General features: G+C 37.0%; 2 protein-coding genes and 1 pseudogene across 3 annotated transcripts; 1 reads left to right on the top strand and 2 right to left on the bottom strand.

Moving 5' to 3' along the window:
- Positions 1-582: 582 nt before the first annotated feature.
- Positions 583-7626, bottom strand: LOC127419476 (draxin-like). 2 transcript variants are annotated; one of them, XM_051660894.1, is made up of 7 exons: positions 7530-7626; positions 4889-5331; positions 4655-4800; positions 2837-2951; positions 1339-1446; positions 1143-1232; positions 583-1043 (listed from the first exon to the last, which is right to left on the bottom strand). In XM_051660894.1, the coding sequence occupies exons 2-7, from the start codon at positions 5328-5330 to the stop codon at positions 931-933; spliced, it is 1014 nt and encodes a 337-aa protein (XP_051516854.1). In that variant the 5' UTR covers position 5331; positions 7530-7626; the 3' UTR covers positions 583-930. The 2 variants fall into 2 exon arrangements, with proteins under 2 accessions (XP_051516854.1, XP_051516855.1); XM_051660895.1 differs by having other exon boundaries at positions 7483-7588.
- A 7243-nt stretch (positions 7627-14869) lies between these two features.
- LOC127419481 (transcription factor HES-5-like) lies at positions 14870-16483 on the top strand. Its single transcript, XM_051660902.1, has 2 exons — positions 14870-15283; positions 15388-16483. Exons 1-2 carry the CDS (start codon positions 15221-15223, stop codon positions 15799-15801), a joined length of 477 nt encoding a protein of 158 aa, XP_051516862.1. The 5' UTR covers positions 14870-15220; the 3' UTR covers positions 15802-16483.
- Positions 16484-24627: 8144 nt separating this feature from the next.
- On the bottom strand, positions 24628-26033 carry LOC127419482 (transcription factor HES-5-like; annotated as a pseudogene).
- Between the last annotated feature and the right edge of the window lie 1636 nt (positions 26034-27669).

Below are 27669 nucleotides of genomic sequence, written 5' to 3'. Positions count from 1 at the left end.
ATTCGTTTTAAGGGTTATACACTGTAATTTAATGTAGGATCTACCATTTGTAAGACCTACAGCTGGATTATGTGGGATTTTAACTGGTGAGTCTCAAAGCAGAACACTGCACAACATATTGCCAGTGTCAGATGAGCAGAGCGCTGATGCAGAGGCACATTATTTCTCCTACAATAACAAACCAATGTCTTTGAATGGGCATGATGTAAAACATTATTTTAGCTTAGCACAAAACCTTTTGAAGAGTCATTCTGATTTGAGCTAAAAGGAAGATTTAGTGGTTTAAAATTGTGAGATGGAGATGCCCCATGTGCCCTTCTTTGTGTGTTCGCTTAAGTGCTGCATGTCTGCTTGGGGACATGCTTAAAGCCAAAACATTCTCTGTAAATGACTGTCTTTGCATGCTCAACTCCCCTTATTTACATAATGCTAATGTTCCATTGTGATAAAAACAATAGATCAATGCAGCACATGTTTAATACTCAAACACATGAATAAATTAGTGATGAACACAGAGACATAAGTGGAAGACCTAAATGTAATTACCGGTACTGCATGCAATACCTTTCCAATGCATTGGTTACAAATTTTGAAAGACCACAATGACACATCACCATAGCTCAAATATCACACATACAACAGTAACACAGTAGCTCAGTCTTCATTCATTTGAATTCATTGGACATGCAAGTGTACATCATCGGTTTACATAAAACATCTGAAAATACAGTCAGTCTTATTTATTCCCCAAATATTATTGTCAATGTTTTACAAATTTAGGAAACAAATATATGAAAGGAGACAACCGACAGATAATTATAAACATGGAGTAGGATGTACATATAAAAATTTCCAACATAGTGCAAAATGCAATCACATGCATTTGGAAAGCCTTGTCAGAGTGAAATATAACAAATTGTTCTGCCTCAATTATACAACAATGAACATGACATGGTTTAAGTTTACACCCTCAGGATCAACACATCGTCCCTTTTTGCGAGTGATGCGGTAATGCCTGTGTAATTTAGCAGAACACTGGAGCCCTGTGAAGGAGTAAGGGACAGTTTAAAAGATGGTTTCCACTTTGTCAGCATGAGTAACGATCAGACTTCAATACCCCCAGGGGAGAAACTTTTGCTCACCTTCCTCACACATGCAGTTGTCGTAGCACTTGTTGTTAAGGCCACGGTTATGAAGCTCACATACGTTACTTCTGAGATTGCAGCAGGAACCTGAAACAATTAAGGAAAGAAATGGTGTGATCAGTTATTTGACAACTACTCCTGCGCAAACTAGAGTACTGATATAGGATAATTGTATTAAAAGAGATCGAGTGACCTGGCAGACAGTCCAGGTGATGATTACAGTTCACATCTGGTAGAAGTGTCACATTCCCACTGCTGCTGGTCTTTGTGGGCTGTATGTCAGAGCCTGGATTCCACTTAGCTGCATGGACACAGAGTGGTGCTTCAAGGTTATTAATAAATAAAGTGTAACTCACTAACAGTAAAGCTGTTTATGAAAAGTATTATTGCCTGATGTTGCACTAGTATATTAATGTTTCTTGCCTGATTTCACACTCCAGTACTTCGTACTGTGCAAATCACTTATTTATTTCACTGATACTCCTTGCACCAGGCCCATTTTGTGTATATATATATATATATATATATATATATATATATATATATATATATATATATATATAGTGTGTGTGTGTGTGTGTGTGTGTGTACGTTATAAATGTACTTTGTATATTGAAAAGCATTCTGCAAATGCCACTCCAACTGACTGTTCAAGTACTTGTTTTATTATTGTGTATATCTCGTGTATATAATATGGAAATTGTGTAATGTGTGTATATTGTAAATATTGAATGTATTGTATATTCTTTATTGTAGTTAGTGTTTATATATATATATATATATATATATATATATATATATATATATATATATATACACTGCCGTTCAAAAGTTTAAGGTCACTTACTCATTCTTTATTATAATTTTTTTTTTCTTCACATTTTAGAATAATAGTAAAGTCATCACAACTATGGTATAACAGAAATGGAAATATGGGAATTATGTTGTGACTAAACAAAACCAAAATAAATCAAAACTGTGTTATATTTTAGCATCTTCAAAGTAGTCACCCTTTGCCTAGAATTTGCAGACATGTACTCTTGACATTTTCTCAACCATCTTCTTGAGGTATCACCCTGGGATGATTTTTAAACAGTATTGAAGGAGTTCCCATCTATGTTGGGCACTTAGTGGCTGCTTTTCTTTATTATTTGGTCCAAGTCATCCATTTCAAAAACTGATTTTTTTAAATTAAATTTTAGTTTTATAATGAAATAAATTAATATGTTGGCACAATTATATTTTTGTCTACAAAACTAATTTCAAACATTTAAGCAAACGCCTTCAGATCAAAAGGTTTTTAAGATCATGAGAAACATTTCAGTCAAGTGACCACAAACTTTTGAACGGCAGTGTATATATGTTGTACAATGTCTACAAACTGTCACTTCATGGCTGCAATGTTGATTTGATTTGTTTATGCACACCTATGCATACAATTTTAATAGAATTGACTACATTTCATTTTCACGTTTAGGGACATTTGACATTTTCCATGAAAGGGCTAATGAGTTGAGGGAATTTGCCTGCTGTCAAAGCAAAAAAGAGTCTGTGGTCCTGAATGTAAAGCAACACACAGTAACTAATGTAGCATATTCTGCAGAATATGCAAAAATACAAGGTCACCATTTCAAAACAACAAGCAAATAAAAAACTAAAAAAGCACATTTATATGTGAAATAATGGTCTACCTCTCTTCTTGGAGGATTGCTGTTTGTGTATAAGCCTCATATCTTCATAATCAGTCCAGTCAAAGATTGCCATGTTTAAAGTGGGTATCGCATCCCCATCTGAGTAACTTTTGACCTGGGATGAAAAACAGTGCATTTTAGTAATCATCATCATGCATGGTATTGAAAGTCCACTTAAAAGCCAGCGCCTCACTAGTCGATTTTTCCAGTTATTTTCAAGTCTGAGCTTAATTTACATAATCGCTGGCCAGTAGATGAGAGGTGGAGCGTGTATCAGCATCTGCCAGCGAGAGGTCATTCATCCCTTGACCGTTGGGACTCCCTGCTGAGTTAATGGCTTCAAAAACGTAAAAAGCACATCAGGCTTGATTGAAAAAAATTGTTCTTTCGCCAAGGTGGCCTCTTGTGTTCACTTGAAGTGACCAATGAGCTTCTTCTTTTACTGAAGAACTGACAAAAGTTCAAGCTGATCTGCTGCATGTAATCCATAGTGATTCTGTCACCAAGCATTTTTGTCCTATACTAAATGACTAATGAAATCAGAAAGCGGAGACACAACACAATCTGTTTTTATTGAACGGAATTTCTTTACTCACTGAAAGCGGCAAATGGACCTACGCGTTCAACGGCAAGCCTCGAGGGGAAAAATACACAATCACACACTTTCACAAGGTAAAGTTGCTCCATGAATCGCTTCCTAAATCACTCTTTTACAATCGTATATGCTCACGCAGTACTACTATTTTTATTTCGGCAAGCTCCACGTGACAAGGGCTAAGAGACTGAATAGAGCGACACTTCAGCACAACAGTTTGCATGTGACACCCTTGGCCAAAATCGAGTTGTTTGGAGTCTGCTAGTGGGGTGCCAGCTTAAGTTGCTTTTGCATGATGCGTTTTTCCCATGTGAACTGGGACAATTAGTGCAAAATTCTGTCATCCCTCATGTTGTTCTAAACCCATGTGACTTATTTGTTCTGTGGGACACAAAGGGAGATGTTAGGCAGAATGTTAGGGACTGAAAGCCTCTTCTTCTTCAAATGTATCCTCTTGTGTTTCACGTAAGAAAGTCATACAGGTTTGGAACGAAATTAGGGTGATTAAATGTTGAACGAATTTAAATTTTTAGGGTGAACTAACCCTTTAAATCACCTTTGCCAACTGTTAGGTTAATCAATTGTGATTTAAAGGAATAGTTCACCAAAAAATGAAAATTGTTTCATCATTTACTCACCCTCATGCCATTCCAGATGTATATTTATTTTCTTCTGCAGAACACAAAAGAAGATTTTTTAGAAGAATATCTTGGCTCTGTAGTGAATGTGAATGGTGAACAGAACTTTGAAGCTCCAAAAAGGACATAAAGGCAGCGTAAAAGCAATCCATACGGCTCCAGTGGCTTAATCAATGTCTTCTGAAGCGATCAAAACGGTTTTGGATTAGAACAGACCAAAATATAACTCCTTTTTCACTGTAAATCTCGACATCAGCAGTCTCCTTGGTGATCATGATTTCAAGCTTGATTACACTTCCAAGCACCATCTAGCACTCTGTACATGCATCAAGCACTAGGAAGTGTAATCGACCTAGAAATCATGATTGCGCCTAGAGACTGAAATGACCATATGCATAATTAAAAAGGAGTTATATTTTGTTTGGTTATATTTATGTTCTCACCCAAAACCTATTAGATTGCTTCAGAAGACATGCATAAATGCAAAATTGCATTTTACAAAACCTGATTCTAGATACTGATAGATGACAAGCTGAGATATTTTTTAACTAGCATAATTGAAATCTGAAGCCAGAAGATTGGTACCTGTAGTTTACTGGTGGGGGTTGGCTGTGCAGAGGGTTCCCCACCGACTGCTACAGGGAATACAGGCTCTGTGGGAGTCCCAAATGAGTTTTTATTCAGCCTCTGATCAAAAGAAACCCTCATTTTCTTCACTGGTGCCCCAGACTCTATGCAAAGAGAATGCGAAGCAGATAATTGAAATGGCAGGACAGCTATAAGGGAGTTTCACTTATGAAAATTTCGAGTTTCTTTTACCTTTATTATTATTGCGACCAGTAAGGTGTCTCATTGCCTTCTCTGGAATCTCAGTACCAGGAGAAATATTCATTTGCTCTGGAATTAAGGAATCAAACCCCATGAAGATCCTCTTTGTCAGACTCATTACCCGTCTTTTATCTCCTTGATTCATCTCTAAGCGGACGGGACTGAGGCCCTTCAGCTCTGGTCCTTCATTTTGGGTGTGGATCACAGTAATGTGAGGCCTCTTTCTAAGCTGACCTGCTATCATCCTCTCCTTGTGACCTCTGTGCTTCCTGTGATGACTGTGTTGATGTATGGATGCCTCTGGCCTGGGCGGGATAACGGCATTGTCACTGAAGATTTCTATGGCTGCATTCTGCCCTGTCTCAGCACTCAATATCATGGTCACCAAGATAAGGAGGAGAAATGGGCCAAAATACCAACATATAGCTGTCATTCTGGGAGTGGAAAAGATTCAACAAACAAACAATACAATACATTAAGTCATAATAAAGCACCACACATCAAAATCGGTAAAACAAAATCCCATATTTCATATTTAGGACTTGAGCAAATGATGAAAAAAAAAAAATCATTCTGGGGTGAATTGTCCCTTTATCTTTAAGAAACTACATGGTCTAACTACTATTTGTAGTGCATAACACACAGGAAAAAAAAAATAATATCTTGAAATTAAAAGGCAAAGCATCTTGACAGACCATTTGAAGTTGTGTTGCTCTTCTTTTTGCGAACATTTGTAAAATGCTGTTTGGGAGAAATGCCAGGCGCTACAGTGGGTCTTTGATGTTGACACCACTGGACTGCACTGAATATAAAGCTGGTTTGTCTATGTTGGGCAATATTTTAGCATGAATAATGGTGTCTGGGGGAATTTGGAATTTTTATATTCCCTATCAGACTTATTACAATATGAAATTCAGACACAGAAATGTAAGCACATTTGCTCTAACTGTAATTTTTGTAAGCATCTTAGAGATGAGGATGAAGAGAACTGATCCAAGCCAAGGGATTTTTATCCTCAGAAAATGGATTACACACACTGAGCATATGCAACTGTGACTAATTAAACAAGTGGACTTGGCTGTCATGTACTGACAGACTAAAGTTGTGTTGAGTCCAGCATTCCCCTATCTCTGCTTCATAAACATACTTTATTAATGGCAAAACTTGTAGATTTAAGATTATGATTTGGATACTATGCTATGCTTTGGATTCTAAGCAAAGGGGACACACGAGTCTTGACAGAAATGTAGTTTAGTTGCACTTTTTCAGATATTTGCTTAAAGGAATAGTTCACCCAAAAATGAAGATTCTCCCATCATTTACTCACCCTCAGGCCATCCCAGATGTGAATGACGTTCTTTCTCTGCAAAACAAAAATAAAGAATTTTAATAGAAGAATATTTCAGCTCTGTAAGTCCTCACAATATAAGGCAGTTACATTTTGGTCTGTTCTCACCTAAATCCCATTGGATCGCTTCAGAAGGCATGGATTAATCCACTGGAGTCAAATAGATTATGTTTATGCTGCATTGATGTGCTTTTTGGACCTTCAAAGTTTTGGTCACCATTCACTTGCATTGTAAGGACCTACAGAGCTGAAATATTCTTCTAAAAATCTTCATTTGTGTTCTGCAGAAGAAAGAAAGTCATACACATCTGGGATGGCCTGAGGGTGAGTAAATGATGAGAGAATTTTCATTTTTGGGTGAACTATCCCTCTACAGCCAACAAGAATGCAAGCCCTTTGTAAATTATTGCTTTTTCCTGTATTTATGTTTTTGAAATCGATGGATTTCAATGTATATTTAACAAACTAGTAGAGGCATTGAAACACATTTAAAATTCCCAGTTAGAAAACCCTCCTAAATGGATCCTTGATATAGCACAATAAGAGACAAATAGTTTACATGAGCAACAGACCATAAAAATGAGCATTTTGTCATCAGTAGCTAAACATTTGATAGCTTCAAAGAAAAAGTTCTCATTTAAAAGAAATAAAAGCAATAACACATTAACAGCACAATCCTAATTTATGACAAAAGTGAATCCACCAACGTTTCTCCTCGTTTGTTACGCACTTAATTATTCCAATTCTGCAAATGCAACTGATCATATGTTAATATTATCGTCATTCATTTCACGACCCCATGCTGTGCACGCCAATGCTGCTGCTCTGTAGTGTAAAATATCAAAGCTTCACCAATTTCTCTCATTATCCCGTGTAAACAGTGCCATGATTAATTCAACAGAGGAGCTGGTCTTGCATTCTTCCATGTATAGGAGACCATAGGCTACTTATGTATCACAAAGAAAAACTATTCACTTTAATAGTTGTAATGTGAAAATAATTTCATATAATTCGTTGGCATAGACATGTGAACGATTGTTGCACTAGTATCAGTATATATTGCGACATTAGGTTAAGCATAATAATTACAGCCTAGCTAACTCTTGACACATCTACACAACAAGCATGAATTAACAACACAAACTCATCTGATAATTTTAACACAGAGAAATGATTACACATATAGCAATGTTTCACAAACTGCTCAAAAACGCTTTAAGAACATTCACAGACTTACGCAGTAGAGGAAGTGTACGTTCATGGTAAAATTAGTACATTGTTCACCTGTTCTTCGCAGTGTGATCTGTTATTTCTGGCCGCAGTCCACAATGAGCGCGTGTGAGTTGCGGAGGAGAGCACGCGTGTCTGTGCAGCAGCGCCTGTCTCGAGCGCTCAGAGATGAATGTGAGTCTGCGAGTCACTGGCGTCACCTAACCTACTTACCTGAACAATAGAAACCCACTGAGCGAACGGCATAGGTGTGACACTTTTCAAGGGACCAATGCCAAATGGCATTACTGTTTACTATTTTTTCGTCAGTGGAAAAAAGAGAATATTCACACTGGTGTTCAGTGTTGGGTGCAATGCATTACTAAGTAATTAATTACGGTAATTAAATTATTATAATTTATTGGAAAAAAGTAAAGTAAGGATTACTCTTATTTTTTCAGTAATTTAATTACAGTTACTTCTGATGTAATTGCATAAATACTGTATAGACTATAGAACAATTCTATATAAAACAATAGTGAATTTAAAATGTAACGTCTAATGTTAAAATATATTTTCTAATTTAACGCTGCCCTCTTAAATTCTTTGGCCAGTTCATGAATAATTTGATTTGATATGATTTATTTGAAAGAATTAAAAGAACGGTTTCATGTCTATCCTTGTATTTTTCATCTGGTCGAGGTTGATAAGGGTTTTAGAAAATAATAATTAATAAGTAATGCAATTATATTTCAGACATAGTAATTAGTACAGTAATCTAATTACACTGTAGAAGATGTAATTAGAAGTTAGTAATTAATTACTTTTTTATTGAGAAACTTACCTAACACTGCTGGTGTTCATGTTATAGTGCATTTACATGCAGGGTTGGGAGGATTACTTTTGAAATGTATTCCACTACAGATTACAGAATACATGCTGTAAAATGTAATTTGTAACGTATTCCGTTAGATTACTCAAGGTCAGTAACGTATTCTAAATACTTTGGATTACTTCTTCAGCACTGGTAGATTTTTTCACTTGTTTTGACTATAAAAACTCTGCAGTACAGTAAGACAAAATACACATGTTAAAAATACATTCTCTGTAAAACCTAAATATCTTATGCAGTGTTGTTTCTAAAACAAGACAAATCAAATTGATCTTGTTTTAAGGATTTGTAGATATTTTTACAGGAAAACAATAAAAAAATGATTATCAAGAATATGATTTTTGCCCTAATATCAAAGGTCTTACTAGAAAAAAAGAAATTATGATCCAACGTGAATTTTCTTGATAAAAAAATATGATCGTGCCTGGTAACATGTGCATGTAAAATGGCTAGAAATAGCATTTTAGCTTAGTGTAAAGCTGACAATTTACACAAGGTTTATTTCTATTTCTTCTGCTCCAGACTTACTTCAAACTTACTTCTCTGTCTGCTCCTATGAATGTAACACATCATAAGAAAGTGTTTCACCGCTGTTCAAATGCACTTTGGATCGCATCATTTATATGTATAAATGTTTTCCATCTGAAAGGACTAAATATTAAATGAAACAAATGACAATAAAATGCAAAGTAATCTCTTCAATAATCAAAATACTTTTTGAATGTAACTGTATTCTAATTACCAATGATTTAAATTGTAACTGTAGTGGAATACAGTTACTTATATTTTGTATTTTAAATACATAATCCCGTTACATGTACTCCATTACTCCCCAACCCTGTTTACATGTACATGCTGAGTGAATGTATGGGCTCTAATTGTTTCATTGAGCTGCTTGTAATTAGATTGCAATTCTTAGGAAACTTTTTACAGTGTTAAATTAAAACGATTAACTATTAATTTATTGATGAAATTATTTTACACCAAGTAAACTACATTAGTTAACATGAATAATACGTTTACAGCACTTATTAATTTAGGTTAATTCAACATATAGCCCAATAATAATTTTTTTAAGTTAAATGTTGTATACATTAACATTACTTAATGCATTATGAACTATCAAAGAACAATATATTTTATAGCATTTATTAATCTTGGTTAATGTTAATTTATGAACATACAGTGCATTTACTAATCTTAACAAATAGAACCTTATTGTAAAGTGTTACCATAACTTGCTCTATTATGATTATTGGTAGCACTTTATAATATGGTTACAGTTGCTAAAGAGATAGTTCACCCAAAAATGAAAATTCTCTCATCATTCACTCACCCTCATGCCATACTAAATGTGTATGACTTTCTTTTTTCTGCTGAACACAAAGATTTTTAGAAGAATATCTCAGCTCTTTAAGTTCATACAGTGTAAGTGAATGGGTGCCAAAATGTTGAAGCTCCAAAATCCACATAAGGGCAAAATAAAACAACTCCAGATGACTCTGATGTTTAAATCCATATATGCTGAATGATATGATTTGTGTGGGTGAGAAACAGATCAATATTTAAGTCCTTTTTAACTATAAATTCTTCTCCCTGCTCAGTCAATTTCCACTTTACTTTCACATTCTCCTTCTTCTGTTTTTGGTGATTCACATCCTTCTTGCATATCGCCCCCTAATGGGCAGGGAGAATTTATGATGACAAATGACTCAAATATTGATCTGTTTCTCACCCACACCTATCATATCATGTCTAAACACATGGATTTAACCACTGGAGTCTTATGGATTATTTTTATGCCCCCTTTATGTGGATGTTGTAGTTTAAAAGTTTTGGCACCCATTCACTTGCATTGTATGGACCTACAGAGCTGAAATATTCTTCTAAAAGTCTTAATTTGTGCTCTACAGAAGAAAGTAAGTCATACACATCTGGGATGGCATGAGGGTGAGTAAATTATGGGAGAATTTTCATTTTTGGGTTAACTATCCCTGTAACATTCGTAAATGCATTTGGTATCATGAACTAACAATGAACAATATATTTTCAGTTGTTCAGTGTTAGTTCATAGTGCATTAACTAAATTAACAGTAAGGACTGGTACAACAAAGCTTAATAAATGCTGTAAAAGTATTGTGCATTGTTAGGTCATGTTAACTTATGTTAAACATAACCTTATTTTAAAGTATTACCTGATTATTGATTGTAATTACTAGAGTAGGCCTAATTATTAACAGCTACATGTAAAATGTGTAATATGGATACTGGTAAAGTGCTACCGTTAACACTGAAAATATCTAATAATAACATCTAGATTACCCTCACCATTGAACTGTGAAGTTTAAAATTGGTAGACATTATGTCCTCCTGGCCCCCCAAAAAGTTTATATATCCTGCAGGTTAATTATAACACCTACGACACTGACAAATAATGTCACTGTGCGGCCATGCTCAGCGAGAGATTTCTGAACCACACACATCTGTTCTGCTCGGACCCGGTGCGTTCTTGTAAGTTTGATTAAACTGGGAGGGGTTCATTCCTTGTACATCTCCCAGGTGTTTGATCACATACAGAAACCAGGCCAGAAGCTTAGAGAGTGATTGGTGGATGACAGCAGCAATGTGGAGGTGGTGGTTTTTGGGGTCCAGTGGCACAGCAGTGGAATTAGCTGCTCACATCTCCTGGGGAACGCTGGTGGGCTGCCCCGCAGCAGGAGGCAATAAATCAACCACACACCACCACCCACACCCTCTCTCCTGCTCCTGTTTTTTAATGTTAATGCATCACACATGACTGAGATGTAGCCAACCAATTTAAGCTAGAAACATCCTGGAACACAGTGATTTGTTGAGCATGTCGCAGAGTATAAAGCATTGAACATCAAACTGTAAGGATTTCAAGTAAAAATGAGATGTACTTTTAAACAGTTAAAGCTAACACTGGTGCCATTTAGGTGTTTTTTTTTTTTTTTTACAAGAGGAAGTTATCAAATGTTCATTTAGTTTGTTACAATGCATTTTTTGTTAAGTCACATTGGCTACTGTACATAAGGGATTTAACATGGAAGGACCCCCAAACTCTGCTCACTTCAAATGAATGTCATTGTATTGACTTTTTGGGACCTCTAGATGGCACTACAGAACAGTTTGGGTTACAACATATTTTTGGCAAACTCTTGCTGGATGGTGTTGATGACACAGACTCTTCAATCCATGCAGCTTGACCATGCTACAACTAAATATTGCCAGAAAAAATCCAACTTTTTTTCTCCGCAAGTAAAAATGGTCTCTGTTGGTGGTCAGGTATTTTAAGCACTGTCCGAGCTGATTATGTCCCGCAAAGCCATATTGTATTTATGTTGTATAATAGGCCTAAAATACAATATTTTGCAATAAGCAGGATGCAAAAAAAAAAAAAAAAAAAAAAAAAAAAAAAAACATTTTTCACAATTCAGAAAGCTTTAATTTTCTTTCACTCACATAAAACAATATACAACATGTGTTTCAGTCTTGATAAGTAATCAACATTGACTTTAACACAAGCAGGTATTGCATAAACAGCATACACAATATTCCTTGTCAGAAAGGAATATAGTTTTAATCTAAAATGTATCATTCAACATCATGTACCTGTTGAATATCTTTTTCTCTGTATTGCATCAAAGCAATTACATATAATTTTTATTACAACAATTCCCAGCAAAAGGTCCACTACTGGACAAACACAAAAATTCCCCTCAGGGTAGCATTCATTTCAGCTCTAAGTCTGTCTTTACAAAAGACTTTTCAACATTAATATGCAGCTGGAAGAAATAAAATATTAAAATAGAATAAAGCTTCCATTTCAAGTACGCAGAGTAGGTTCATCTCAGCACCTTCTGACAAATCTAGCAGATCTAGATTTGGGAAATTCTGCTATTCTGCAGCTCTTCAATGACACTGATTCTTGGAGAGATTATTGGTAAATACACAGAGGAGCCACATCTTCCTCTGGGACTGGGAATAGACGAAGGGTATCCCTTGAATACTTGGAGTATCCACTGTGGAATATCAAGGTTTTCCTAGGGGTTAAGAAAGAGACAGTCTTTTCCCAAAAGTCGGTGGGAGAGGCACCATTGTGCAGCCGATGCTCCAGAACACCTATAAGTTGCTCTACACCATCTGAGCATTTCCTCTCTAAGCTCCTAATTTTACACCTAAAAGACGAAAACACACATGAGAATCATGCTGAGAATACATTTGGAGATTTAGAAAAAATGATTGACCACAGCTTTATAAAAATGTACAAAAACGTTTTGCCACTGTTTGTTAACTTACGTTTTCTGTAGATCTCTCATGCTGAAGTGTTGGGTCGTGCCTCTGTGTGCAGTGCTGAGAAATGATTTGCATTGAGTCTTCTCTGTCCTCTTTGAATTTATCCACAGCCTGGTTGAATTTAATGAGATGTAAGTTCTCACACTTTTTAACCAATCAGGAAACCGGAGTGTGACAATGGTGTAAGGCTGAATTGTTTAAATAAATAATGCAAAGGCCCTGAGAACCAAACGAGCATGGTTTTATTTTGTCTGTCATTCAAGGGATTGAGACATTGCTGAAAGAGCAGCATTGAGCATGTGAATTAGCATTGACCCCATTCATGTTGTCCTCAGCCAATAATATATGGTAGAAATGTGCACTTAAACATCTGGTTTTGTATTTTGGTTTGAAACACCTAGTTTAAAACCCTGTAAAATTATCCAAAGTACATTTTCAAAAATGTCATTATAATATTTCTTAGTTGTTGGATAAACAAGTGAACACAATATAACCAAACTATTTAAAGGAGGTAGATTTTACCTATAGGGGCATGTTGTCACAATATCAACATTTATTTAATGAACTGTCTTTTTTCCTGAGCATTTTTGTAGCCAAGTCTTTAAGGTATATGCCTATACCGAGATATTCATTGGAGTAAAAAGTGTGACAACTTGCTTTGGTCTCCCCTACATAATGGTAACTAATTAGCCTTATTGTCCTGATCATAGACACAAGTTCAGGCAAATCTGATGCATACCAATAAAATAATAGCAGTACTACCTTGCAATAAAAATCCCATTTTAATAAGAAAACAGTTGTCAATAAATGCATGAAACTGTGATAACTATTATAAATGCATCTAAGTGTAGATGGTATGTTATTATACAATTGTATCAAAAATATATCAGGTTGGCATGTTATTTGATATGGTCTATGTAGTCCATGCTAGAGCTGGGATGGTTTTGTAAATGGATGATAACTGAATGAAACCTCCAGATGGCTGGCCTGGCTGCCTGTGAGCTGCTGTGAGAACACTGAGAGCTGGGAAGTGGGAGGCAGGGTCACTTTGACTTTGTGTAATGGGCCACGCTTCTTTTATCTGTTGGATCAGTGTCATTAATTAATAAGTGTGGGAAGCCTTGCAGCACCAGCGCTCCCAGGTTCTGACTGCTTAGAGTGGAGCGTGTGACCGAGAGCCAGCCAGCCAGCTGTGTGTTTGTGTCGTAAGTATGTGTGTGGGGAGGGTGTGCAACGTATGTGCTAAGAGAGAAGTGTGCTGCTAAGACCTCATAAAGCTAAAAGGGAAGGAGCCTGCACACACTATTTTCATAGTAGAAAGAGGTGACCTGCAATTGTTACCTTAAGGAGCTGTTTCTACCGGACCTAACACTTAAACATTTTTTTGTTGTTGTAACCAAATGTATTCCGATTGATTCAGTGGTGTTAATTTTGTTTTGTTTTTTACTTGAATAAATCCAGTTAATTTAGATGTGACATGAAGCACATTTTTTAGGTTAACATTTTTTCAGTGTGGTGTTGCTCTCTTTCAGAATCAGAGCTTTATTGCCAAGTGTGCTCATGTAAATGGTTGTATAAGCAACTACTGAAGAACATTATAACAATAATTATATTGTTATATATAATATATTGTTATATTTTTAATAATAATATTTAATTATTATTAATGCTAATGCTTTGTTATTTTTCTATTTATCCATGTTTTTTCTTTCTTGTTTTTCTTTTCATTATTTTATTAATGTTTTTCATTATTAATTTACTGTATTGATATATTTTCTATGTATTTGTTCTTTTTTTTTTTTTTAAATACTCGCACATATATATTTGCCCATATCTTGTATAATGCTTTGGTTTTTAAATGTGCTTTATAAATAAAATGACTTGATTTGATGATTGTTGTTATGGTGTTGTGTTGTCAAGGAACTTTTTTGCTCAGCATTGTTTGTAGAACAACTAACAATTTTGATATACTGCATATTTGTTGTATTATCCTGCTGGATGTTTATATATTATATGTGACACTATTACTTTGAAGACATTTAATTTTAAGTTACAAAATATTTTGAAAAGAAATTTGTGCAAAAAAAAAAAAAAGGTGTTTATTAGAATAATTTGCAAAACATACAATACACCCTGTGGGGCTAATTTCTAACCCTCAAGAGACAACAGGACAAATTTGGACCTAGTGTGAAAAACACAATAAACTGTGCATTAAAGACTCAAGTGGGTTGTCATTGTGCGGTCACTTCGATCACTTTACGAGGTCACAAATTTCCCACATTCACAGGCCACTAGCTGAATAAGATTTCATCCCTTTTAAAACACCCCTCCACCTGCTCCCCAGAGATGTGCTCATTGTGTTTAGAGCAATAAGGGCTTCACCAGCCATGTGGCAACCAAACGCTCCCATTGGTTGCAGACCGTGAGAACCTCCAGCAAACTCCAAACTCACACATTCATATGGAGATTTGGGAGTATAAATAGAGGAGAGAGTGAAGAGAGAACAGCACATCTCAGAACTGAACCTCAAACAGACCTGAACAGCAGACACACAGTTATGGCACCTACAATCAGTGGATCATTGATTTACACTGCAGAACAACATCCATTGACAAATAAGGTATTATTCTACTTTTTCTAACTAATATATTAGTCCAGCTGTTATGAAATACAATATGACTGATTGATTGAGTGTTCTAAATACATGTTTTAATCTTTCCTCAGCTAAGAAAGCCAATAGTGGAGAAGATCCGCAGAGAACGTATCAACAGCAGTATTGAGAAGCTCAAGTCTTTTCTGAGTCAAGAGTTTCTGACACAACAGCCCGACTCCAGACAGGAGAAAGCTGATATCCTGGAGATGACGGTTGATTTCTTGAGACGACAGCAGCAGAATCTCTCCACCTGCTCCACGGCAGCTCATGAGGGCTACTCCAGATGTGTGCAGGAGGCTGTCAACTTCCTGTCTCAGTGTCAAGTGCAGACTCAGACCCACAGCAGACTGCTGAAGCACTTCCTCAACATGCAGCCTCCCAGAGAGAAGAGCACAAGTGTACTGCCTCAGCTCAATTCACCAGCCTGCCAGACCAGCAGCAAAGAGCAAACTTCAGCCTGCAGTGGACTCTGGAGACCCTGGTAGACCTCAAGGACACCTTATGATTTATGAAACAGAATTGAAAGTGCCAGTCTGAGATTGGCATGGACTGAAATTCTAATGTAGGAATTTATTTCCACTTCTGCTGCATTTGCAGAATGCTTAAACTACTTTCAGAGAAAGTATGTGATTTATTGAAACTGTGTGACCATCAATATTTTGTCAGATTGTGTAGAATCATTTGCCATGTAAATGTATTATTACATTCATGAAAAATAAGGTACAAGTATTTGGTCATAAAAAAGTTCAAGTATGATTCAGACGTTTAAGCTCTTGTAAACCTTTCACCCATAATGGATTTATACTCTGCATCTTAAGGATGTTTAAACTGCTATCGTTTACTGAAAGCATGTGATATATACTTGAAATTTCAAATCCTACTGTTATTACATTAGAAATATTTCTTCATTTGAAGATATTTTATTCTGTGTGGAAAGCACAATTGCTTGATGTTATTGTTTGCATGTGTTACCATGAATTGGACTTTTACCTTGTATACTCACTGTGTGATTGAATTTTATCTTTTATAAGCAAAGTTAAGTTCTTACCTTATTTGAAGGTGCCTTCTGTGTTTTAGTTCATATTGAAGTACAACATAAAAATAAATGTGAAAAACATAATCTGTAAAGTGTCTTTGAATTCTTAAACAATTAAATTAACTCACAAAATAAACCACAGCACATGATTGCCGTTTCATCAGTCTGAATAACATGATTAGGTTCATTCCTCCTTTGTTCTGCTTGTAAGTTGTTAGCACACAAATATTTGAAGACATACCTATGGATACATTTTTCAATTCATATTCATAATCAGGTTTATAGTCTGTATATACAGGTCTAATTTGCACGTCATTCATGTGATTATTGACCTTTTATTACTTTTATTACTTAATTTAGTCATTCAATGTAAAAAGACAATTTACTCTCAGCCCGCTGAGCAATCAACCTCTAGCATCACTCAGACCTGAACTTTACCAAGTACACAAATAACAGCAGAGACACGACACAGCCAAGTCACCTAGTAGTGGATCAATGATCTACAACAGAGGATAAATAAAGTCCCTCAAGTTATTCATGACTAGTGAAAATGAAAGCAGCGACAGCAGCTACAGAATCCCTCTGCTCTATTTGTTTTCCATTAGAGCAAATCTGGTTACTCCATGTAAACAACAGACTGTCAAAAAGTGTCCAGTTTGATGACAACAGGGCTAATCCCTAAAAAGTCTTCACTCTGCGAGAAGGCAGATATGTTTGATAAATTTTTAGAGATACGTAATTGACTTTCATAGTCTAATGGTGAGATCCAAGAACGAATTTCTACTGACATTTCTATAGACAACTTAATGAGCACCAAAATAGTCATGTCTTCTGTTCAGTTCTCTTTGAGGTTCAGTTCTGAGCTGTGCTGTTCTCTCTCCTCTATTTATACTCCCAAATCTCAATATGAATGTGTGAGTCTAGCATTTGCTAGAGGTTCTCACAGTCTGCAGCCAATGGCAAAGGACTTAAGACACAAGGCACAGAGAGCCACCACATGCTAAATAATGTGCTTATTGCTCAGGAAACAATGAGCACATCTCTAGGGAGCAGGTGGAGGGGTGGGTGTTGGGGATAGAGAGTGTGTAAGAAAGTGGAGACCCTTCGTTTAAAGCTTTGTTTGTTGTCTGACACTGGGGTCAATTATTGACAAAGCACGTGCCATTTATACTGAAAACTTCCCATGGCTACAACTATATGCTATACCTCAACATATTTAATATCCTTTTTTATCCTTTGCTGTAACTTTAAATTTTACATAGGGTAACCTCTTGGATCAACTTGGTTTTCTAAAGTAAATCTTTTGCTATGTTTAAACCATGAAACTTACCACTGTACTGCAGTGTTTTGGTCTTTGACATTTTCACTTAACCTGATGTTTTGATATATACACTATATTGCCAAAAGTATTCGCTCACCCATCCAAATAATTGAATTCAGGTGTTCCAATCACTTCCATGGCAACAGGTGTATAAAATGAAGCACCTAGGCATGCAGACTGCTTCTACAAACATTTGTGAAAGAATGGGCCGCTCTCAGGAGCTCAGTGAATTCCAGCGTGGTACTGTGATAGGATGCCACCTGTGCAACAAGTCCAGTCGTGAAATTTCCTCGCTACTAAATATTCCACAGTCAACTGTCAGTGGTATTATAACAAAGTGGAAGTGATTGGGAATGACAGCAATGCAGCCACGAAGTGGTAGGCCACGTAAAATGACAGAGCGGGGTCAGCGGATGCTGAGGCGCATAGTGCACAGAGGTCGCCAACTTTCTGCAGAGTCAATCGCTACAGACCTCCAAAGTTCATGTGGCCTTCAGATTAGCTCAAGAACAGTGCGTAGAGAGCTTCATGGAATGGGTTTCCATGGCCGAGCAGCTGCATCCAAGCCATACATCACCAAGTGCAATGCAAAGCGTCGGATGCAGTGGTGTAAAGCACGCCGCCACTGGACTCTAGAGCAGTGGAGACGCGTTCTCTGGAGTGACGAATCACGCTTCTCCATTTGGCAATCTGATGGATGAGTCTGGGTTTGGCGGTTGCCAGGAGAACAGTACTTGTCTGACTGCATTGTGCCAACTGTGAATTTGGTGGAGGGGGGATTATGGTGTGGGGTTGTTTTTCAGGAGCTGGGCTTGGCCTCTTAGTTCCAGTGAAAGGAACTCTGAATGCTTCAGCATACCAAGAGATTTTGGACAATTCCATGCTCCCAACTTTGTGGGAAGAGTTTGGGGATGGCCCCTTCCTGTTCCAACATGACTGCGCACCAGTGCACAAAGCAAGGTCCATAAAGACATGGATGAGCGAGTTTGGTATGGAAGAACTTGAATGGCCTGCACAGAGTCCTGACCTCAACCCGATAGAGCACCTTTGGGATGAATTAGAGCGAAGACTGCGAGCCAGGCCTTCTCGTCCAACATCAGTGTCTGACCTCACAAATGCGCTTCTGGAAGAATGGTCAAAAATTCCCATAAACACACTCCTAAACCTTATGGAAAGTCTTCCCAGAAGAGTTGAAGCTGTTATAGCTGCAGAGAGTGGGCCGACGTCATATTAAACACTATGGATTAAGAATGGGATGTCACTTAAGTTCATATGCGTCTAAAGGCAGATGAGCGAATACTTTTGGCAATATAGTGTATATAAATATATATATATATATATATATATATATATATATATATATATATATAGTATATTATTATTATTATTATTTTTTATTTTATTATTTTGTCATACAAAGGTCTTGTATGTAGGATGTGTTCTATATGTTGCACAATCTCTGTTTTTAAACATGAATATTCATTCACTGTGAAGATGTGAGCTTTTAGCCCAAGCTAGCAAAGTTAGCCTCCAGCACCCTATACAACCCTACATACGATAAGCAAGTATAAGATGGGTAGATGGATGGATGGATTCAAGATGTGAGTTGTCAACAAGATCACATGGGAAATCAACATGTTGCTTCTGAATGTTCATGTATCCTGAAATTCAACCCCATTCTTAAAGTTACTGACAAGCAGCATTTCCCATCAGACATTTCTACAACAATACAAATGTGATAACTTTGCCATCTGGCACTACTGATAGCACATTGCACAAGCAATCACCAAGACATGGGTTCTAGTCCAGTGGAAACCAGGAAGTAATCGCATTCACTTAATGACTGATGAGCACAATTTGCTGTAATATTGCATTTTTGCTCCACTGAATTTAGGCTTGGGGTTGGGGTTTGGGTGTAGGGTTAAAAAATGTGGATACCTGTTGACAGTATTGCATCATTTGCAACCAAATTTTAAACTCGGTTTTGGCACCACCCTGTGAACATTTTACGCAGAACTTAAATGTGTCCATATGTGCAACAACATTTCTTTTTTTTTTTTTAATCCCCCTTTTCTCCCCAATTTGGAATGCCCAATTCCCACTACTTAGTAGATCCTCGCGTTGGCGCAGTTATTCACCTCAATCTGGGCGACGGAGGACAAGTCTCAGTTGCCTCCTTCTGAGACAGTCAATCCACGCATCTTATCACATGGCTTGTTGTGCATGACACCGCAGAGACTCCCAGCATGTGGAGGCTCATGCTACTCTCCGCAATCCATGTACAACTTACCAAACACCCCACTGAGATTGATGAATTCTTGAATTTTAGCGCAGAACCACAGAGCATGAGCTATGCCTCCATCCTCCAACTGACATCACCAGCAGGTAGGTGTATCTTTTAAACAAAGCCTAAACAATCTAGAGGGAGTCCAGTAGAAATTATGCAAAATCTTAAACTGAATAAGGCGTACCCTTGCATCCCTAGACATAGTTTTAACTTTTTTTTTATTCTTTCCTACTCCCCGTCCTCCAAAACCAAGTTTAAATCTCTTTCCCACAACTTCTTAAGAGCTGTTAAGGCCCCATCACCAAGACTCTGAATCAATGAGGACTAATACACTGATGCTTCATGCCCCTTTCCAAAGACTGCGAGCACCATGCAAAGAGTGTCAGCAGTGTTTCCCACAGGATTTTGTGAGACTTTGGTGGGTGGACCCACATTGTACATTTTAAAGTTAAATGCATCAATCTGGTGCACTTTGAGAGCAAAATTAAGAGGCTAAACCTCTTGTAAACAATTGTGTACTCTAGTAGTAATTTAATCATAAACACACTGGTTGTATAGATATGAACGGTGATGACATGGAAAAAAAGTCACACCCACAAAGCATAAACGAGATGGAGTTTAATGCAGTTCACAAATGGTCAAAACACAAGTTCGACTGGAGCATACATTTGAGGCAGGGCTCGACATTTAAGCATTGTCATGTGCTTGTACTCCGGACAAGTAAATTGGTCATAGTGTACCTATGCAATCAACTCAATACTCTGTGACAGAAATGTAAACTGCACTGGGTAGGAGGCTATTGTCATATGATAATTATTTTGTTAAGTATGGTAGTCAAATAAAAAAAAGCCTCCATCGCCACCATTAACAGCAGGGGTGCTCACACTTCTTTGGAATGAGATCTGCGTTTTCATCATGTTATTGCAGCGAGATCTACCATGTACAATAAAGGCTATACATCATCACAATACCACAATTTCAGTAGTCGGTAGTGAAATTTGTCAGTTCTTAATACCAGCTTCTAAACCAAAACAAATAATAACACTAACTAATTTGTTAATTATGGAAGAATGGTTTCAAGTTCTTAATTATTCAAGACTAGTAAACAGTCAGTAATAAAATAAATAAAAAAACAGCAATGAATATAGATTATAAATAATAGAACAACAGAAAATTCTGTGCTTTTTTAACAGCTTTAAATGTTTTTAACAGTAGTAGGCTATCAAGTATTCAAGTACATTCAGAATGAAATGCAACATAAAACTACTACTTCCCTGTATGATTATAATACATTAATACTTTTTAAAGCTACTAAAGTTATTCAGTCAAGAGCAGTGAGTGTTTTCTCGTTTTCTTGTTATGGTTGTTTGATTATTATAATGACATACTAGATAGCAGCAGGACTATTAACCTACATTTATACTTACAAGTCTGACATTTTAATAAAAATCCACTTTTTTCTCCTCTGTTTACGTTCACTTTAGACATCACTCTCTGTGTTTACATGAATACCTCACCAAGACGGGCATTTTGCTGGAATTTTGAAATGTATTTGACCGTTCAGGTGCGCATTAGCATGACCATTTTCAGAACAGGCGCATGTTCAGCACATACACATACGCCGCCTGTCAATTAAACAGGGCACTGCTGTTACTAGATCACTAGCGAATTATAAAATTATGCATTCTGGACTATTTTCAACAGCAGAATAAGAATATGACCTTTCTAATAAGTGACATAGGCCTAGGCTATCACAAATATAGCTGGTTATTTTTTTGCTATTGACGTTTTAATCAGTCTGCTTGTCCGGTCAAAAGTAAAAGTATGAGTAAAACTCTCTTTCACTTGCCCCTTCAAAAATCCACTTATCCTGGACAAGCGTTAATGTCGAGCCCTGTGAGCCATCAAAGAAATTAAGCAAAAAGTGATTACCTGTGTTGAACTTGCTCCTCAGATGTTGAAAATAGTTATGCTGTCAAAGCCGCTGGTAATAACATTAACGTTAGATAATTGGTCCTGACTGACTGGGAGTGAGAGATGCTTTGCCGAAGCAACGGCAGTCTAGGTAATTAATGGGAAACACTACTGCAGCTTTAGGGGGTTGTGCACTACCACCAAAAATAGTACAAAGTAAATGGCGCAACTGTAAATACCTGAAAAATTGAGACCTAGAAATCCCAAATAGCTGTGCTACATTTTCAAATGACCTCAAAGCTCAGTTTTCATAAAGACCTCCAAGTGTAGCAACACCCCTCTCCATCCATTCTTTCCAGCAAAAAGGCCTGTCAATACATAATTTGGGTTCAGCCATATGCTTGGTAAGTATCAAAATTGAACATACGGGAAACCTTTGTCCATACTGAACGTAATTGGTGAAACTGGGGCAAGGACCGCTTGTTCAATGTTGTACCAGGGAAGGGCTCTCTCAGGTGGAAGAGACCAATGGGCCAAGTGTCTATGACTAAAAACATAGTAATAAAATTTTGGGAAGGCCTAAACCTCCTTTGTCAATTGGTGTATGTAACTTACTGAAATGCAACCAAGGTCGTTTACCATTCCAAATAAAAAAACTTAGATATTCTATCAAATAGTTTAAAATACAAAAAGCGGAACTTCTAGAGGGAGAGACTGCAGTAAATAATTGAAGTTGGGGATACAATTAATTTTTATAACATTGACCTTCCCAGCCATTGACAAATGTAGTGAAGCCCAACTATCAACATCACACAAGAAATTTTAATTTTACAAATTAGCTCTAACTAAATCTTTCAAACTTGCTGGAAATAAAATGCCTAAATACCTAATGCCTTGTTGGGCCATTGAAAGGTGCCAAGTTGGAAAGCTGTGGTAGGTTAATATGCTGTCAGAGCAAGAGCTTCCGATTTAGACCAATTCACCCTGTATCCTAAAAATATGGATGTTTATAGAGTAACTTAATCCACCCAATAAAAGTGTTCCCAAACCCGTAAATTTCCAAACTCTTAAAAAGATCCCATTCCACCCTATCAAACGCCTTCTCTGCATCGAGATAGCAGCAATCGGGGTCTGATCATTCGCTAGTTCATGCGAATGTTCATGAATAAACCCCACTTGGGGGGAGTTGGTCACGAGTTCGAATCCAGGGTGTGCTGAGTGACTCCAGCCAGGTCTCCTAAGCAACAAAATTGGCCCGGTTGCTAGGGAGGGTAGAGTCACATGGGGTAACCTCCTCGTGGTCGCAAATAGGGGTTCTTCCTCTCAATGGGGCGTGGTAAGTTGTGTGTGGATCACGGACAGTAGCATGAGCCTCCACATGCTGTGGGTCTCTGCGGTGTCATGCACAGCGAGCCATGTGATAAGATGCGCGGATTGACAGTCTCAGAAGCGGAGGCAACCGAGACTTGTCATTTGCCACCCGGATTGAGGTGAGTAACCGCGCCACCACGAGGACCTACTAAGTAGTAGGAATTGGGCATTCCAAATTGGGAAAAAAATAAAATAAAAAATATATATATATATATATATATATATATATATATATATATATATATATATATATATAAATATAAATCTAGAGTAAATCTTATGAACTGATGAAAAAGGTGTAGTCCCTCCCAGATGGATTCAGAAGTCTACAAACATCTGTAAGACCAAGATTTTTACACATCCTCTGTAGTGTTAATGTTGCTAAAAGGGTCTACACACTTTTGCTTCACTATGATCAAGGACTGGATTCATTAAAAGATTGAAGGCTCCACACAAAACCATAACATGGAAGATCCCAGCTGCTTGTAACTTTACCTCAAGGTCTATAAAAAAGTTCTGATCATCAGCATTGGGTGCATAAACATTAGCCAAAATAAGATTTTGCCCCTTATTTAAGCCAAAACAATAATGACTCTTCCTAAATTATCTTTAATATGTTTGAGACAATTAAACTGTAAATTCTTACTTAGTGTGATGCCTCCTCTGCTCTTACTCAAACCAGCACTGCAAAACACATACCCACCCCATGTCCAACCAAGTTTTTCAGCTTCCTGTGAATAAAAGATGCGTTTCTTGATGGAACGCTATATCAGATATTTTTTTTTACGCTTAAGATACAACCTTCCTTTTTATTGGGTGCCCCAGACCATTAACATTACACAGGAGAGACACATTACCATTCTTCAACTTTTGGTTGTATTTTAAAACACACACCTCTTCTGTCCAAAAAGACACTTTTATTCCTAAGCTCAAATTTCACTTTTCATAGTATCCTGTCAGGCTCATTCTTGGTAGACTTACTGAAGTTTGGGAATTCTTTAAAAGGCTCGAAGTACTAACCAACTATAGTGAAGCTGTTGTCAGAAATGTAAAACAAAGCCTTTTTAAGAGTTTTTGATGAGACTATGAGATACTTTAGTAGTTATGCAATTATGTGCATTGTAAAAAGTGGTAATCTGCAATTGTTACCTTAAGGAGCTATTTCTACCTGCCCTAACCCTTAAAATTTGTTTTGTTGGTGTACCCTAATGCATTCAGGTTAATTCATACATGTAAATAATATTTTTGACTTTGATGAATCAAACCAGTTAATTAATTTAAATGTTATCACACAAAACACATTTTTAGGCTAACACTTTGTCACTGTAATGAGAAACATCTTAAATAAAACACTGAACCAGGACATTGATTGTACAATTTATTTGTAGTGCTATGATTGCTGTTCTTCGCATATGAGTGAATCTGATAATGAACACTTGCTCAAATGTTCTGAGTAACAAAGAAGCAACATCAGAAACATAGTGGCTTACGTTCTACATGTAAATACATGTTTCACCATCATGTAAGTATATTTGTACTTCCCTTGAACTAGGAAGAATATCACTGACATTTAACATTCAATTATGAATTAATGCAAACAAAAGGTACCTTCACTGAAGGCAAGATTTTGCTTAAAGACAAAATCCAAATCTCTAACAGTGAGTATTATACAACTGCCCTTTACAAGGGAAATATCTAGTACATGTAAACACATGCAAATATTAAAAGAATCTGCACTTTTCATGCACAATAAAACATTTCCAATAAAGAAATTTTACTCTTATAATATGAGAAGCTTTGGATGCATTTCAAACAATAGAAATGTATATGCTTTCAGTAAATGAAAGCAGTTTAAGCATCCTTCAGATGCAGAGAGGATAAACCCAATATGGGTAAAATGCTCGCAGGAGCTCAAATGTCTAAATTAGACTTTATCTTTTCTATGACCATATTTTTGTAATCACTTGACATGGCACATGATTCCACACATTCTGACAAAATGTTAATGGTCATACAGTTTCAATAAATCACATACTTTCTCTGAAAGTAGTTTAAGCATTCTGCAAATGCAGCAGAAGTGGAAATAAATTCCTACATTAGAATTTCAGTCCATGCCAATCTCAGACTGGCACTTTCAATTCTGTTTCATAAATCATAAGGTGTCCTTGAGGTCTACCAGGGTCTCCAGAGTCCACTGCAGGCTGAAGTTTGCTCTTTGCTGCTGGTCTGGCAGGCTGGTGAATTGAGCTGAGGCAGTACACTTGTGCTCTTCTCTCTGGGAGGCTGCATGTTGAGGAAGTGCTTCAGCAGTCTGCTGTGGGTCTGAGTCTGCACTTGACACTGAGACAGGAAGTTGACAGCCTCCTGCACACATCTGGAGTAGCCCTCATGAGCTGCCGTGGAGCAGGTGGAGAGATTCTGTTGCTGTCCTAAAGAAATCAACAGTCATCTCCAGGATATCAGCTTTCTCCTGTCTGGAGTCGGGCTGTTGTGTCAGAAACTCTTGACTCAGAAAAGACTTGAGCTTCTCAATACTGCTGTTGATACGTTCTATGCGGATCTTCTCCACTATTGGCTTTCTTAGCTGAGGAAAGATTAAAACATGTATTTAGAACACTCAATCAATCAGTCATATTGTATTTCATAACAGCTGGACTAATATATTAGTTAGAAAAAGTAGAATAATACCTTATTTGTCAATGGATGTTGTTCTGCAGTGTAAATCAATGATCCACTGATTGTAGGTGCCATAACTGTGTGTCTGCTGTTCAGGTCTGTTTGAGGTTCAGTTCTGAGATGTGCTGTTCTCTCTTCACTCTCTCCTCTATTTATACTCCCAAATCTCCATATGAATGTGTGAGTTTGGAGTTTGCTGGAGGTTCTCACGGTCTGCAACCAATGGGAGTGTTTGGTTGCCACATGGCTGGTGAAGCCCTTATTGCTCTAAACACAATGAGCACATCTCTGGGGAGCAGGTGGAGGGGTGGACAATTACAAAGAAAGAGTGTGTGTGAAATTGTAAACCCTATATTCAGTGCAGCCCTGTTACTTGCCACTGGGACCAATTACAGCACGTGCTGTTTAAAGACTTAATGAGATCAAATAATTTCTCACTAGATACAGAAAATTCAATTGGCAATAAATAATATATAGAAAAATAAGTAGATTTTGTATTATTTTTTATAATAATAAGGGAGAAATGTATCAAATCAGGACATCAAACAGAAATGTGGTTCATATGGTAGTACCTGCATTCTGTGGAGAATCCATTCAGAAATAGCCAACAATAAGTGTATATTCTCAATAAAATTTGTGAAGCTGCATGGCAATACATATTAGGAAAATTATAGATTTGAGTTAAAGTCTGAATCTATGAGCCCATATGAACAAACAATTGCCCATCTCAATTAAGGACAGTGTTCTATAAACATTCCTGAGAGGTTTCTATAGAGTCCCTTGGCCACATGCCTAATTGCCTTCGGTAAGGCACACTTCTATTCAGCTCTGTGTGAATAGGCAGACTGTGGGAAAGCTCTGGAAATCCCAGTCCCAGTCAGGCACTACATAATCAGCCAGGACCTCATTCTGAAAGACGCCATCTGTTAGAGTAAACCAGTGGCACCTTACTATAGAAATCCAGTCCTGTTCAACCCCGATGAACAGATCTGCAGTTAATCTATTGATTAGAAACCAATTTATTATCATCTAATTTACCAATCATCAAATTTACTATCACTAAAGGATAGACTGACTGCAAACTATCTGGCAATTAGTTTATCCTTAATTATATCCAGACTATTTTACATGCAGTCACAAAAGAACAATGGTCATTCTCAGAACAAAATGACTGAAGAACTCTTTTGTTTGAGTTTGCCAACTGAACACTGAAGCAAAAAGCAGATCAAAATGTGACTACTTACCAAAACTTCTAGACAATAAATGTTGATGTCACACTTCACCAGGGGCCGGATGCACTAGCTATACGTACGTTACAACTTTGCCTAGTTGTGGCTTAAATGGGCACTAAGTCACAATTTACACACTACTAAATATTTGAGCATTGCATCATTAAACTTAGGTAGGACGTAACCCTATGTATAAACTAAATATTTACGGAAGCCTCCAACCAGGAGTAACGGATGTAAAAAAAGAAAGAAAAAATAAAGTCATGTAATGACATCAATGAGCTCAAGTTTTGGTTGACAGGCTTCAGTGCTTTCGACATATGAAGTTGCATAACACATGTTTAAATTTATAGGAGAAAACATTATGTAAAAAGCTTCTTCAGCATGAAACCGATCTAACGGTGCACTTTTCTGTGTACGCCACCCGGTGTCAAGTTTCAACATACGAAATAGATATTAAAATTAATAAATGTCTATTTTTCCAGCCTGTTGTATTAGTACTTATTTATTGCCCCTTAT

The sequence above is a fragment of the Myxocyprinus asiaticus genome, chromosome 28, assembly GCF_019703515.2.
Source record: "Myxocyprinus asiaticus isolate MX2 ecotype Aquarium Trade chromosome 28, UBuf_Myxa_2, whole genome shotgun sequence".
Lineage (NCBI taxonomy): Eukaryota > Metazoa > Chordata > Actinopteri > Cypriniformes > Catostomidae > Myxocyprinus > Myxocyprinus asiaticus.
Note: the sequence above shows the minus strand (reverse complement) of the source record. Positions and strands in the feature narration are given on the sequence as shown.

Bases quoted from the DNA above. Each gene is read 5' to 3' on its own strand.
- LOC127419481 (XM_051660902.1), top strand. From the start codon at position 15,221: ATGGCACCTACAATCAGTGGATCATTGATTTACACTGCAGAACAACAT. The intron at 15,284-15,387 runs GTATTATTCTAC...ATCTTTCCTCAG, and splicing joins AACATCCATTGACAAATAAG to CTAAGAAAGCCAATAGTGGA.
- LOC127419476 (XM_051660894.1), bottom strand. From the start codon at position 5,330: ATGACAGCTATATGTTGGTATTTTGGCCCATTTCTCCTCCTTATCTTG. The intron at 2,952-4,654 runs GTACCAATCTTC...TTTTCATCCCAG, and splicing joins CCCCCACCAGTAAACTACAG to GTCAAAAGTTACTCAGATGG. The intron at 1,233-1,338 runs GTCACTCGATCT...TAATTGTTTCAG, and splicing joins TCACCTGGACTGTCTGCCAG to GTTCCTGCTGCAATCTCAGA.